This window comes from Conger conger, chromosome 8 (genome assembly GCF_963514075.1).
Source record: "Conger conger chromosome 8, fConCon1.1, whole genome shotgun sequence".
Classification (NCBI taxonomy): Eukaryota; Metazoa; Chordata; class Actinopteri; order Anguilliformes; family Congridae; genus Conger; species Conger conger.
This window is the reverse complement of record NC_083767.1, coordinates 56728684-56743853: the sequence shown is the minus strand read 5'-3', so window position 1 is coordinate 56743853 and position 15170 is coordinate 56728684. Positions and strand designations below refer to the sequence as shown.

At 41.9% G+C, this 15170-nt stretch overlaps 1 protein-coding gene and 1 long non-coding RNA gene across 2 annotated transcripts in view; one reads left to right on the top strand and one right to left on the bottom strand.

The window, feature by feature from the left end:
- Positions 1-15170, bottom strand: part of LOC133135240 (serine/threonine-protein kinase 32B-like) — a 56374-nt gene that overhangs the window by 16181 nt on the left and 25023 nt on the right. The window contains exons 4-6 of the mRNA XM_061252111.1: positions 14405-14578; positions 5786-5823; positions 524-613 (exon numbers count right to left, since the gene is read on the bottom strand). Coding sequence (XP_061108095.1) covers positions 524-613; positions 5786-5823; positions 14405-14578 — 302 coding nt within the window. The remainder of the gene's footprint in view (positions 1-523; positions 614-5785; positions 5824-14404; positions 14579-15170) is intronic.
- Positions 1-15170, top strand: part of LOC133135241 (uncharacterized) — a 59900-nt gene that overhangs the window by 24633 nt on the left and 20097 nt on the right. The gene's annotated exons all lie outside the window — the stretch shown is intronic.

Here is a 15170-nt window from a genome sequence, read left to right as displayed (position 1 = left end):
ATTGACTGCAACTGATCACAAACCTCTTCTTCTTTTTTTTTTAGGGGCGACATGGCTCAGGCAGTAAGAGCAGTCGTCTGGCAGTCGGAGGGTTGCCGGTTCGATCCCCCGCCCAGGCTGTGCCGAAGTGTCCCTGAGCAAGACACCCAACCCCCAAATGCTCCCGACGAGCCTTGCATGGCAGCCAATCGCCGTCGGTGTGTGAGTGTGTGTATGAATGGGTGAATGGAGAAGCATCAATTGTACAGCGCTATATAAATGCCTGCCATTTACCATTTACCATTTAGGATCAACCACAGCCATACTTAATTGGACACAATTTTTATGAATTTTGCCAAGAATTTTGCCAAGCAAACAAAGTCAATTGAAAAGGCTGGAATACAGTCAGGCATGAGTGACCCTGGAGAGAATAGTTTGATTACAGAAATCTGCTGACCCTGGAGAATTTCTCCTGTTGCCTTCAGACTTCATGGCGAACGAGGCCCATCTGTGGACACGGAGCGGACGTGGTCACTGCACTCACCCATGTAGGGCTTGGTCCCGGCCATGGACGTGGCTTTCTCTGAGTCCCCCAGCACAGTGGCAATGTTGAAGTCTGTGATGTGCACATGGCCTAGAAAGAACAGATCACAGTGCGGTCACTTTGGGTAGTTCTGCCTGGAGGAGTGGGTCCTACTATATCGTATAAAACAGCAGCAACAACAAACAAATGACTTTGTGTCAATGAGTAGAGGAATTTGGAAAATTAGGTGAACTGGACTTGGCTAAAACACTAATGGTTTATTGCTCTCTGTGACTCCTTTTCTGTTTGGAAAAGTGTCCCCCCTGAACTCCTGTCCCTAGCGGAATAATAGATGGCAGGGGTCCTGTGTGCATTTATTTGTGCTTATCTGTGTTTGCCTTGGTATAAAGATGCTTGTACTTCTCCCCATTATCATGAAATAAAGCTGCACCAGGATTGAAGTCTGCATAGGCCTGAATTACTCTGAACTGAATTATTCCTCCACACAATGCATGCATGCTTGGATGAAAACTGTAAACCTTTCTACGGATTCATCATAGCTGTCAGACAAAGACATGTTCACGGTACATTTGTGTATGTGCGTGTTTGAGGTGTCGAAGCTGCCACCACTGATAAGGCTCATAAAATGAATTATGTAGGCCCCCATGTTTCCTTTAACCTCCATGCACTGCTTTAGAGCTTTACTTGGGCAGGGCATTGTGGGGAGCAACTGGCACCCCCTGGACTGGAGGGTTTGTAGCCCATATGGGCCGATCTGCCACATCCTTAACCTCCTGTGAGGACATTCTCTCCAATTACAACCAAAGAAGAAGAAGACTGATATGCTGTTCACTTTTCTCTGCTGTATGAGCTGTCATTAATCCCACTTGAGATCCAATGAGCAGAAATGATCTGTAACTGTCAATGAAAAGCTTGCCTGAGGGCCGGACCAGCCAAGCGTAGGCCAGCACAGCATTACCTAGACAAGAGTGTGGTTACACTAGGACTCGGAACTGTACTGCCCTCTCAGGTCCTCTTCGCACTTGTACTTGTGTTTGATCTACACTTTGTTGTACGTCGCTCTGGATAAGAGCGTCCGCTAAATGCCATGTAATGTAATGTAAAGAGACACGTTCCTCTCAATGTACTTTCTCCATTGACTCGTGTTCACTATTGAACATAATTAATGGCTCACCATTCTTAATTCAGAAAGCTGAGCTGCCAGCAGCAAGTTTGGGTGTATGGATGAGAAAGCAGTCCTGTCAAAACTGAGATGACTGAGAAGAAGGATTTTAAAGACAGTCTGGAGTTTCTCAGCTCCAGTTTCTCAGACAGCCCACTTGCCAGAAGGCTTTTGTTGTAACCAGGAACTCACACACCTGATTTAATGACTGAACCAATCAAACCATCTAGAATGCCCTTGTTAGATCAGGTGTGTGGGTTCCTGTTGACAACAAAAACCTTCCGGCATATGGGTCCTGAGGACTGGAGTTGAAAAACACTGGTCTAGAGCCAACACCCCCCCCCCCCCCCACTGTCAATGATGCGAAATGGTTCTGCAACGCTGATCCTGACAAGCTGCAGGGTCTGCTGCTTTTTCTCAGTACTCAGCATTTAATTGATCAGTTAAAGCAGCTGATTACACAATTAATCTGGCTTCTTGGGTCTGAATGGCTGGGTGCTTTTCAGATGAAAACAAACAGCGTTAGTCTGCACGGCTCTCCAGGACCAGGGTTGGAGAACTCGGTGTTGTATTGCTCAAAGTGCTGCACTCTGTCGATGTGAGAAAGTGGAAAGTTGGTTGTGAAAAAAATCAGTTGCTGTGCAGCAATCAGAGATAAGCTTCAAGTGCAAACATCCAAGTATCCGGGATGTTTAAAAAAATAACGCTGAACTGTCAGGAAAAAGATATTGTTTTCTTCACGATTGATAAATCAGACGTGGGAGAAAAAAAACTCACACGTGGACATTTCATTGTCGGTGTTGGAGCTTGTCATGTTATATGGATCTCATCTAATCTTTTTCATTAACCACTGTGAGGAATCGACACACTATCAGATTTATTTTGTTTTATTTATTTGATTTGGCACTGCACTGAATTCTCCTCCTTTTCTATACTTCCAGTGTATACTTCTTCTCTCTATCCACTTGACCCACAGTTGCCTACTAGATTAGTCAGAGGGTAAAGAGATGTAGTAGTTAGAAATGGTTAAAATAACAGCTGGGGATGATGGAGAGGAGGTCCTATGGAGGCATATTGCTCCAGGTTTCGTTTTGAGGAGAATTTTGATGGAACATCGACTGCAGCAACAGGCCCACATCAGGCTGCAGTAGGCCAAGCCTTTGTGTTGCATTTCTTTGTTTTCCCCTTCTATATTTATCTATTTATTTTTTAATATCCACTCTAGCTATTATCCTGTGTTTTTTGTCTCATTTGCCTGCCAAGGAAGGAATCTCTTTACGTTCTTGCTGTCTACTTTCGTATAAAATGCAACAAGACAAAAAAAAACCCAAAAAAACATTTTAACCACAAAAAGAAGCTCAACAAAATAGCCAACATAAAATGACAGTGCAGCAATTCTCTACAGATCCCTAACATTTGATCTGGCTAAAAAAATATGAATTTTAGTTCGGTGAATTGCGTTAAGTAGCGTGTTGAATTAACTGCTTGTACCAGTGCGCGCTAGTTAAATTAAATCAAACCAGGATGGTTGCATAAACTAGTAGGACCTATTTGTGGAGGATTTTCAATAACAGCTGTGGCTGTGTGTGATATTAAAAGGCTGGGAAAACCTGGGAAAGTCTGTGGTGCATGAAATCACTGAGCCTCATAGCTAGTGTGAGGCTACGCAAACCTTAGAATATGGATTGTGATTTAATGACCAGCCTTCTCTCACAGCTTCACTTGCTGGCTGCTGTGTCTGCTGAAGGCTGTGATGCCTGCTGTTGTTCTAGAGGCCACTGTGCCTCTGATGTTGCAGTCTGGTGCTCACCTCATTGAAGCTAACGCTCTGAAGTGGAGACCTGCATTTCGGTTTTGGGAGCTGGGGACCGCCTCTTCAGGCAGTGCACGTTTTTCATTTTTTAAATAACTATCATCACATCGCTCTTCCCAGCCCCTTTCCTAAACGAGGATAGAGAAGCACGTACTGGAACTCCACAGTGTGTGTGGTATCATTTTCTGTATCGGAGCATACAAAAAATATTCATTTTTTTGTGAGATAGCTGAACCTGATTGCTTCAATCAAAAGGCACAATGTGAGCTCTTTTTCCACTTCTTTCACTGGGTGACCTTTTCTGTAGACGGGGCTGGTAATTATGGCAAGAAGCCTAACTGAGGACATCTCCTTTCAGCATGGCACCGCACAATCTGAGTGCCTAAGCTGAGAGCAGTCCATATGAAAAGCTTGCGTAATTAAGTGTGATTCATTTGAAGCCAGCTCAGTGCCGTGATTCACTTTACAATGCTATTCATCTACCTTTGTCTACCGCTGTGTATCACAGTTTCTCAGGCAGGTGTATCATAAACAGATATGTGGAAGGGCTAAAGTTAAAAATAAAAAATAAAATAAAGCGTTAGTCTTGGATGAAACGGCATCACTCCACAAATCTGGCTGTGAGGGTAGAGAAGAGACGGTGTGATGGAGTGAAGAGGCAGTGTGATGAGAGAAGAGGGTGTGATGGAGAGAAGAGAGTGATGGAGAGAAAAGAGTGTGATGAGAGAAGAGAGTGATGGAGAGAAGAGACAGTGTGATGAGAGAAGAGAGTGTGATGGAAAGAAGAGTGATGGAGAGAAGAGACAGTGTGATGAGAGAAGAGAGTGTGATGAGAGAAGAGAGTGTGATGGAGAGAAGAGACAGTGTGATGAGAGAAGAGAGTGTGATGGAGAGAAGAGACAGTGTGATGAGAGAAGAGACAGTGTGATGAGAGAAGAGGCAGTGTGATGAGAGAAGAGTGTGATGGAGAGAAGAGACAGTGTGATGGAGAGAAGAGAGTGTGATGGAGAGAAGAGACAGTGTGATGAGAGAAGAGAGTGTGATGGAGAGAAGAGGCAGTGAGAAGGAGAGATTGCAGGAAAGAGTGATGAAGAGGTAAAGGGGGTAATGCAATGGTAAGATGACTCCAGACAGAGAGAAATAGGTATTATTAATTTAATACCATCTTTGTGCCAGAAGCATTTTTTTTTTCTTATAATGGCAGAGAAATCCTTCCATTTCAGGATAATAGCAGGCAGCTCTCCTGTGGCTTCACTGAACATCACACTGCGGGGATATTGGATCAAGGTCTAATTTAGCAACATTGGAAAATGTCTGTTTCCTTCTGCGGGTTTTGGAATACAACAGACAAGACTATTGTCAGTACTTCTGCGGGTCAAAAATAGTTTGCCCGTGAATTATGCACTGGCTGCCCTTCTTTGGTTAATGAAAGTAGAATTGCGTCAAATGCAGTTGGTTTTTTATGCTTAAAAAAAAATGTTTTATTTATTAATATAAATATACTGGCAGCCTTTCCTTTGTTTATTTCACTTTTATAAGGAACAAAAATAATGGACTTCCCTGCCAATGCCTTGTGAACTTGTGCACCTCTAAAGCTAAGCCTGCCATTGTTACTAACCGCTATTATTACGCTTATGGGTGTGCTCTGTGACGGTCTGGTCATCGGTGAGGGAGACACAAAGCAGGAAAAAGAAGCTTGGTTGGCTTTTGTATGGCCGCAATTATATGAGTTAAGGGCAGATATTGTCACTGCTCTGAAAGCACACAGTTATGTCACTTCAAGAAGAGTGAGGGATTGGTTTTAGGCTTTGGCTGTAAGGCAGGGACACTGCACTTGTGATGAAGTTTTATGTACCTTTAACTTCCTGATTCGACCATCACAGATAGATGGGTTCTCCTGCTCTGTCTGCTTTCCACAGTCCAATGGGTACTGTCACAATTTCATTTTGGGACATTTCAAAAACCACTTACAAGGCTCTCTGCGATGTATTGCCCATTTATTATTTACAGCATTTATGAAATAGACAGAAGAAAAAGTACAAAGTTTTCCCACAAATATCCAAACATTCTCTATCTCACTAAAATAATTATATTTTGAAGTTTCATTGGCTTGTGTGGTGATGATGCTGACAATGGGACAGCCAATGACAACTATCCTTTGGGTTAATGGTTTTTGCTGCGGAGCACAACATATCACAGATAACCGCGAGCTGTCCCAAAAAACAAAGGAATGGATGAGAGAGTGGGGGGGAATGAATCAACACGCGTGTGAACGGGTGCAGCTTACCGTGTTCGTCCAGGAGAATGTTGTCAGGTTTTATGTCTCTGGAAAAAAAAAAAAGGAGGAAAAAGAGAGAGGGATGAGGACGGAAAATGCTGGAGGAGAGAACAACAAGAAGAGAAAAGGTATTATAGGCCCACACGCATGAGTGCTCTCCTGGTTTTAGTGTCTTTTTTAAAAGTCCCTAACCCTGCCCCCAGAGCCCAATTCCCTCTCCCCCTCCGCCTCCTCTGCTCATACGTCAAACCATGGAACGGCTCGTAAAAATAGCAGACGCTGAAATCTGCATACTTATACCAAAATTGCAATTGTTTTACTTCAATTCCTTTCTTTTTTTATTTACCAGGGACAGTGCACATGAATCAACATTTTCAGTTTCCACATCAACGTAAATGTGCCAGAGTTAGCTAATGAGCTCATTTTCATCTGTAGTCCCTAACCTGCATGTGGTTGGACTGTGGGAGGAAACCCACGCAGACATGGTGAGAACATGCAAACGCCACACGGAAAGGCCCGGGCGGGGCTCGAACCCAGAACCTTCTTATTGTGAGGCAACCCTTGTGGTATGCCATGACACAGGACTAGATCAAACGCCATGATGGATCCCCGTTAACAGATCAGAGAGGGCAGAAATATTTTTGGAAGAACGGATGACATTTGCTTTCTCGGGTTTTTTATAAATATCCACTCAAATGAAAATTAAGTATGGCATTTGCATAGCCCACAAAAAAAAACACTAAAAGGGCAATCAGTGATGTTTCAATCAGATGTTCCTTCTTTAGTTAATATGCAAAATGATTTTCCAGTCAGCTTTCTTCTGCAGGAGCCAGGGTTATTACTATCACAACAAACGCTGCTCCTCAAATTGGGAAATGTCACCTGCTGTATTTACGGATATTATGAGCCATTTGTTGCAAGGTGACAAGTTGAGGGGAACAAGAAAATGTAGGCATCAGAATGCTGTTGTATTATCATTTGAAGTACTCATGCCAGTTCATAAAGCTAGTCCTGTAGTATGTGGCCAAGAGATGACTTTATAGAAAGAAAACTAATGCTGCAAGTTTTTTAATTGTATCTACCTGAGCTGGCCTTCTAAAGAATGACAAACTTTGATCCTACAAAAAAAAAGTGTAACACAAAAAACCTGAATGCTGATATCCATTATTGGCTGTTAAAACGAATTCCTGTGAAGCCATAGCTGTATTGCGTGGCTGTAACGCTGTGTTCCTACGCACTTGGCCCCGGTAGCCCCCAGAGAGAGGTGATGCGTTTCTCAAAGACTTTTTCCTGTCAAGTTCCCCACTCCACTCGCGGCGACAGGTAATTTTTATTTTCCTTTCCCGGCTGTCTGGTCACAGCCGTCCCGCCCTGATGAGAGATCGGCCCTGGTGACGTCTCGCCCGTCGGGGAGCGCAGACAAACAAGGTGAGCAGTGTCAGGACGACAGCGAGGTCCGAACCGCCCTGGTCAAACCTCGGTGTCACGTGTTTTTCAGTCCTGGTGCTTTCAGACAGACTGTCTTTCACATGATTTTGTTGCTAGAGCGACTTGAGAGGCCCACTTGCACTGTTTATGTGTGGTGGAAACGTCAGGTGAATTTGACCACTCACGGTCATGGTCAGAAACGAAATGTGTAACTTTCCGTTCCTTTTGAATCAGTGGGCACAATGCGCCCTTTACAGAAATGGCTACTGCAGTCTGTTAACGGTGGATTAAAATGTAATTTAGAGATTATGTTGTAATCTGTCTGCAAGAGTGGATTAGCAGCTAGGAAATTGAATTTGACGACCAAGATTGTTCGAATCAGATAATGTCACCGTGTACTTGTTGAAATATTAATGCAGTATACGGCACAAATTAGTATTTCTTCTGTATGGATGTAATACGAGTGCAGAATATCAGCAACCTGCGTGCAAAATCTTTAAATGAAATAGAAATTAATTCTACCTGCAACGTAAGTGTAACTGGAATGTAACATGGGGTCGGTGCGGTCATCTTTACAGCATCTGATGGGAGGCTAATCATCACATTTTATTGCAAACGGCAAAATGCTTTCTTTCTTCTGGGTGCATTGACACTTGAGGTCAAACTGATGAATTGAAAAGCAAGTGGTTCTTCTTATTGTATTGTTTGTTCTGATCTGTTTCAAACAAATAGCTCTGATGGTGTCCAAACCGCTCATGTATTTATTAGAAACCTGTTATTTCTGCAGTGGTGGTGACTTGATGTTTTTCCAACACCCATTTGCTTCAAGTGATCCCTGGGCACAAACATATTTATGACTCGGGTGACATCATTTAATCAGAACAGTGAGCAATGGCATTTGGCTGAGATTTAAAGGAAAGCTATTTTCATGCACACTGATTGGAGATGGATAAAATGGACGAAGGCAAAAAACAAAAAAAACATCAAGAATCCTATCAAGGTCACATTTTTAATAGCAGGGGCTATTAATGAATACCAGCACCTCTGGCATTTTTAACAGTGCTATTATAGTATTTAATTTGCCGTAAATAAACCCCTTCTTTATAAGAACATGTTTATGCAATAATTCATGGTGTGTGAACGCATCCTTCAAAATAAAATTCACAAGAAGAAATAACTGAATGATTTATAACTGATACCCTCACAAAGAGTAAGTTTCACTGGCCACAGTCTCCCATAGGCTTCCTATTGCAGGAGGTTCCAGTCATTGAAAGTCAGAGCTTGCCTGTCCTCGGGTCCCAGAATGCAGAGGTCCACACAAGCACTCTACTCCCAGAATGCACAGGGGCACACAATGTGGCTATGTTTCCATCAAGTACAGAATTTCTGTATTTGAGTCTACTTTTGACAGCCAGTGTGGGAGAACAATGGCGCTGACTCAGCAGGGACTATAGTTCACAATTAACAATGAGAGGGCTCACTTTTTAAAAACCTACTTGGTGAGCAATGTTCATTGGGTTTCTGATGAATGTGAATGTGCATTATCGTGCTATCGCCTATAGTTGCAATGAATTAAATTATTTAATGTGCCTCTGAATCATTTGCTTTCACATTCCCATGTGAGCCTGTTGACAGGGCGAACGATAATCAATTTCTGATCAAGATCATTTTTAGTGGTTTATTTTCGTGGTCGAGCACTTGGATAATCATGATTCAGATTCTTCACTGTAAAACAAGTGAATAATTATGTTAATTTTAGACTTTGAGTACCTTCAGTGAAATATTCCTTACAGAAGGGATTTTAGAATGCACGCACTCTTAATCGTCCATGCTGTCCAGTGAAATTTTCATCCTTGTTAAAAATAAAAATAAATAAAACCCAAAACTGATCTGCATCTGGTAAAGGTAAATTTCTAAAATGGACCGAAATGGAATGCATATAAATATTAATGCTGATTTCTATTTTTAATCTATGTAGTAACTGTTTTTCCCTGATAACAGTAGGGTGGCAAATTCATTTTGCGAGCAATTTTACCAGCAGATCCCGACTACTCTGTACACTTTAACATCATAATTACGTTTCCGTGCGCCTCAGCAAGATCTCCGGCTCACTTTAACTCCCTCGTACTTCCTCTGGAGTATCATGGTGTGGCCACCCCTCTGGCTGAGTCCATTTCAGTGACAGAGCGCATTGCATTGCGTTTCCCCCTGGCTGCAGCCATCAGGAGAGGGCCTGCATCTTCCCTATATAACTTAATGTGCTAAAGGGGAATATTCCAGCAAACAAGACAGCCAAGCATACCAATAGGAATGCAAGGATACCGACACATATATTAAGTTATGCCATTGTCATGGTGCCATTTTTAATGCAGTTCTTCATATTCTTATTATGAAAATGGCTCAACCACCATGCCATTATGCGCTACAAGAACATAGGTGAGTAATGGACCAAGATAGTTGTGAAAAGAGCATTAGAGCTTCATCTCTCTCAATTATGATTTGATGTATGTGTGGATGTATATGTGAAATGGATTTTTGATCCATTCTTGATATTTCAAGTAAAGCAAACAAATATTCTGCTCTGGTTTGATTTGATATTTTACATAATGAAGAGGGAAGGGTGTTTGCATGATTTCCATAACTTTAATATTTTAGGCCTACATGAACTGCAACAGTTCAAAAGGTTTTTTTTATTATTGATTTTATGACTTTTATGTCTGTGTCTCCTCTGGAAACAGAAAGCTTCATTATCACTAAAGGTTGTACAAAGTGAAACTAGCGCCAAATGTACAAACGGGATCACGAATATGTATTCCTAAAGTATCGACCGAAACCTTCCACTTTTACTTAATCTATCAATTATTTGCGGAGACCTCTAAGCTTTCCCATCAATGTTAAATACCTTGGTCATTATGAAATGGCAGTTTCCATGCCACCTTTTGACTTTTTGGATTAATAATGAAAGAGGTATTTAAATGAATAGCCTGGCCTGGGTCTGGCACGCTCTGGGGTTGGGGTGCCTGAATTAAATGTGCTTTAAATAAAAATGGAAGCACTAGCAGGGCTCAAAGGGACCACTCACAGTCCACTGAATACATCATCATGAAAAGGGGGCAGAGAATCCAGCCATTAATAATTCAGCCCTGCCCTAACTTCACCTGGCGGCACTCAGCCCTAGAAATCCCCCGGTTCCTCTTGCCAACACATATTCTGTTATTTAACCGCTGTCATTCTAAATCAAGGATCTCGGCGAGTATTTGGATGTCTGTCCTTAAAGAAACATGTCCAAACATGTTCTCCCTTGAGCTCTGGTAATCCTTGACATTACAAAAGGCTGATCCAGTCATAAATCCATCTTATTGTATTTTAAACTGTGGTACTTCTCTTCCACTGCATCAAATTTGAATATATTGTGTGTGGTTATTGGGGGAAGCAGCTACTCTAAAATGTAAAAATTCCCCCAAGTGAAGTGTTTACAGTGACCACATACACTTACACTGCTACTCTAAGTCATTAGACCACTCCATCTAAAGGTTTAATAATAAAGCAAAGAATATGCAGGACGATATGATGTACTGTAGTTTATTATCTATAGCAGACTTGACCTCTCCCATAATGCGAATATTATTAATAATTCACGCTTAGATATTGGTCACAAACCAAACTCTTTCACAATCAATAAGTGAGTGAGTGTTCTGCTCAGATGAGCCAGCATATGGTATAGAAAGGTGGCTACTGCCAGAAAATGAACTTTGACATACACTCACAGAGCAATTTATTAGGTAACATCGGCTTGTTAATGCAAATGTTGAATCAGGCTATCATGTGGAAGCAACTGAATGCATAAAAGCATGCAGACATGGTCAATACGTTCAGCTGTTTTTCAGACCAAATGTTAGAATGGGGAAGAAATTTAATCTAAGTGACTTGACTGTGGAATGGGGGTGGTTTGAATATCTCCAAAACTGCTGATCTCCTGGGATTTTCATGTACAACAGATTTTGCAGAGAATGCTGTGAAAAACAAAAAACATCCAGTGAGCAGCAGTTCTGCGGGCAAAAACGGCTTGTTAATGAGAGAGGTCAGTGGAGAGAGGTCAGACTGGTCAAAGCTGACAGGAAGGTTACAGTAATGCAAATAACCACGCATTACAACAGTGGTATGCAGAAGAGCATCTCTGAATACACAGCGCTTCAAACCTCTTCAGTGGATAGGCTACAGCAGTAGAAAACCAATAAGTCAAAAAATAAGTCTAAAATACCTAATAAAGCGCTTACTGTGTGTATATCTAAGGAAACACTACAAGATGAATGGCAGCACCTTGGTGGAGTTGGAACATCAGTGCTGGCCAACCAAATATGAGTCCAATTGAAAAAATAAAGTTAATTTTACATTTCAGCTTTTATTCAGCTTCAGCCTGTCATCACTGGGTTGAAAAAAACAAAACAGCCCCTGCCTTCTTGCCTAGAACAAGCCCCATGCCTCAGTTCAGAAAATGAAAGAAAATGATATTACATTTTTGAAGTGAGGAACTCTCACATCTTTTTTCCTAATTGTCCTTGCCTCCCAGACAGTTCCATTGGAATCTATGCTAATTGAATTTAAATGAACAGTGTTTTAGAAGCCACAGTTAACGATGGTATAAAAGAACAGCTTGAGCCCTGCCATTCTGCGATAGCCCAGAGAACCTATGGCTACACAGAACCGTTCAGTAAATTCTACACTCTTAACAGTATGTTTAATCACATTTCGACTTGTCCTGGGAGCTGGATGAGCTCTAGAACTTGCTTCCAGGACTGTTCCACTCAGGTTAGCGATACCTGAGAGTCATGCTGTGACTGTCCAATGCAAACATTACAGCAATTCACAGTCAATGGAAATGGCACTTACCACAGACCGTGGACCGCGCTCCTTTTATTTACTCACCACAAACACCTGTCTGAGCAGTGCGACACACAGGCTAGTAATGCAGGCAGAGGGTAGCACTGCAAACACACAGGCTAGCACTGCAGGCAGTGGGTAGCACTGCAAACACACAGGCTAGCACTGCAGGCAGAGGGTAGCACTGCAAACACACAGGCTAGCACTGCAGGCAGTGGGTAGCACTGCAAACACACAGGCTAGCACTGCAGGCAGTGGGTAGCACTGCAAACACACAGGCTAGCACTGCAGGCTAGCACTGCAGGCAGAGGGTAGCACTGCAAACACACAGGCTAGCACTGTAGGCAGTGGGTAGCACTGCAAACACACAGGCTAGCAATGCAGGCAGAGGGTAGCACTGCAAACACACAGGCTAGCACTGTAGGCAGTGGGTAGCACTGCAAACACACAGACTTGCACTGCAGGCTCAGATGAGCAATACAGAAACGGCATTCACAAGAGTGGGAATGCACTCCAGACGCATGCTAGCAGCTAAAAAAACAGTGGCGAGATTGTCATTGTCTGTCAGCCCGTCCTTCTAAAGATAATAATCAAAAACGCATGTGACACTGTCGATGCTCTGACTGATCGTGGCAGATGGAAAAAAACAAAAAAATGTTTGTACTGTCTAGGCTCTAATTAACAGGACATCGCAGTCCACGCCATCTGAGATTGTATTCTTTAGGTAGTAATTTAATGTGTCAGTTCTCCCTGAAAGGCACGCGCAGTGTGAATATCAATTCCTTTTTCTGATTTTAATCACAGCCGAATCTCTTCTGATGTGAAATGTACTTTCTGATGATGAAGTGCCCGGACTCAAGATAATGTCTGGCTGTGGTTTTTTTCTTAAAGTGTGCTTCTTTTTTCAACAGCGCTGAAACTGGCTTGAATTTGTGGACAAACATTCAAGACTATATGATAGTACTTTGCACTGAAACATGATTTATTTTACGATACTGTGCCTAGATATCCATACCAGACTTGCAGCTCATAAAAGATTCAAATCTTGTCCTATTTCACATGCTTTGTAAGAATACTAAATTTTTTCTCACATTTCATACATTTTAACAAAACTGGTTATGTGGTGTGTGCACTTACACAACTCTGCTTATAAGCTATAAATGCACCACTATTAAATAGCTTGTTAGCCATTCTGTAAACATTTATAAACAATGAATTAAGAAGAGCTACTGTATGATCACATATAAATCACACATACATTTATTCATGTTAATATAATATACATTATAATGCACTGGCTTACAGTGGTAAAACAAAACTCTTAATTGATTATTTATAGTTTATAAGCAGCACCTTTAACTGTTGGCAAATGCATTATGCAAAAGTCCCTTTTGAGATCCATGACAAACCATGAGGATTTTCTGTGAATCATTCATATAGTAGTTGTGAACACATATGAATATAAAAATAGTGATGAAATGGGGCTACTACCAATTTTTCCTACACTGCAAAGCTTTTCCATTTCCGAAAAATATACAGATGACAGGTTAATGTGCTGGGCTGAACTTGGACCCTGCTTTGTGATTGGCACAAAAATCTGTTTTTCCCATGGTGGCACATCCCAGTTTAATCCTGCTGTACATTACACACATAATTTCAGCCTCGGGTGAATTTTATAGTTTTTTGCAACTAAACCGTTTTTATCTCAATAACGTAATCTGCCTTTTAATGTTTTGCATGACGCAAATTGTGCATTGTTCAGGATATTGCTTTTATTAGGTGTTCTGTCACACTCTATTCTGTACAGCTGCTATCTGAAGTGATACTGTAGGCTATTCAGAGATCATACTGGAGCCTTCGTGGCTCTGGGTATTGGAGTTTATTCTGAGTTATGCTTTCACATTTTATTATGTTGACAGGAGCATGAAAGTCCATTTAAGAGGTATTGCTGTGTTAATTTTTCTTATCCTGAGCTCTAAGTCATATATTTAGGAATCTGGGGAAGTAAAACTACATTACCCACAATGCTACTGGACCTGGAGTCATGTGCTCATGCCTCGAGTTGCACTGTCATTCGATTCCAAGTATCTTATGTTGGAGGTCTGCTGGTGGGTGTGAGGGAGCTGGCTTGTGGGATGTTTTTTTCAATTGACGTGAATTAAAGTGCCATTCATTGGTGTTACATATTTGAATAAATGATAAATAGTTCTTTCTAAAAACCCATGCATGTTCTGGGTCGGTTATAACAAATATCCACGAGAAACCCACATCGAGTGAAGGTGTTAGAATTGAATTGAAGGGGCTCTTTCAGATACTCACCTATGGAGTATATGACAGCATTGCAGGTAGTACAAGGCCAGAGCTAATTCACAGATGTAGAGTTTCACAGTTTCCTCCTTAAAATGTACATTCTGCTGTAGGTGGTATCGCAGGTCTCCCCCGAGGAGAAGATCCACCACCATGAACATGTCCTCCTCATCTTGGAAAGAGTACCTGGGCGGGGTAGATGGGTAGAGATTAGTTCTCTAAGTACACTGAATTTTATACAGTGAGGAATAGAATAGAATATAGGGATAAAGGATGCAACTCCTACAACAGAAGGTACATCGGCAGGCAAACATGGCGCACAGTGCAAAGCAATACTATACACATCGTGAATAACCAAATAAAAACAGATGTTTTCCAACAGTGAAGGGTCCTTGTGATTTTGTAATGGGGGCAGGGTGCATTTTCCTGCTATGATTTAAAGTGCACTCCTACCCCAACGAGAAAAGTTTAATGGCAATTGTTACTTAGTGGATTGGCTGGGTTCACAGTAGAAGACGTCACCTCATGTTAAAGCTTTTCTCTCAAACAGGGAGATGTATTGAGGAGATGATCCCCCCTTTCTACTGAGCAGGGGTAGCCACCCTGTGGTTTGAGGGATATGGTATGTTATGGCCCTCTGTTAGCTCTGAACTCACTCGAGCATTCGGTATATTCGGTCTTATGTCCACTTCCATTAACTCAAGAGCGAGATGACTGATGATCTCCTGAGTGGTAGAAATGGGCCATGCTGGGACACATGGTGGCCCCACACCCTGCT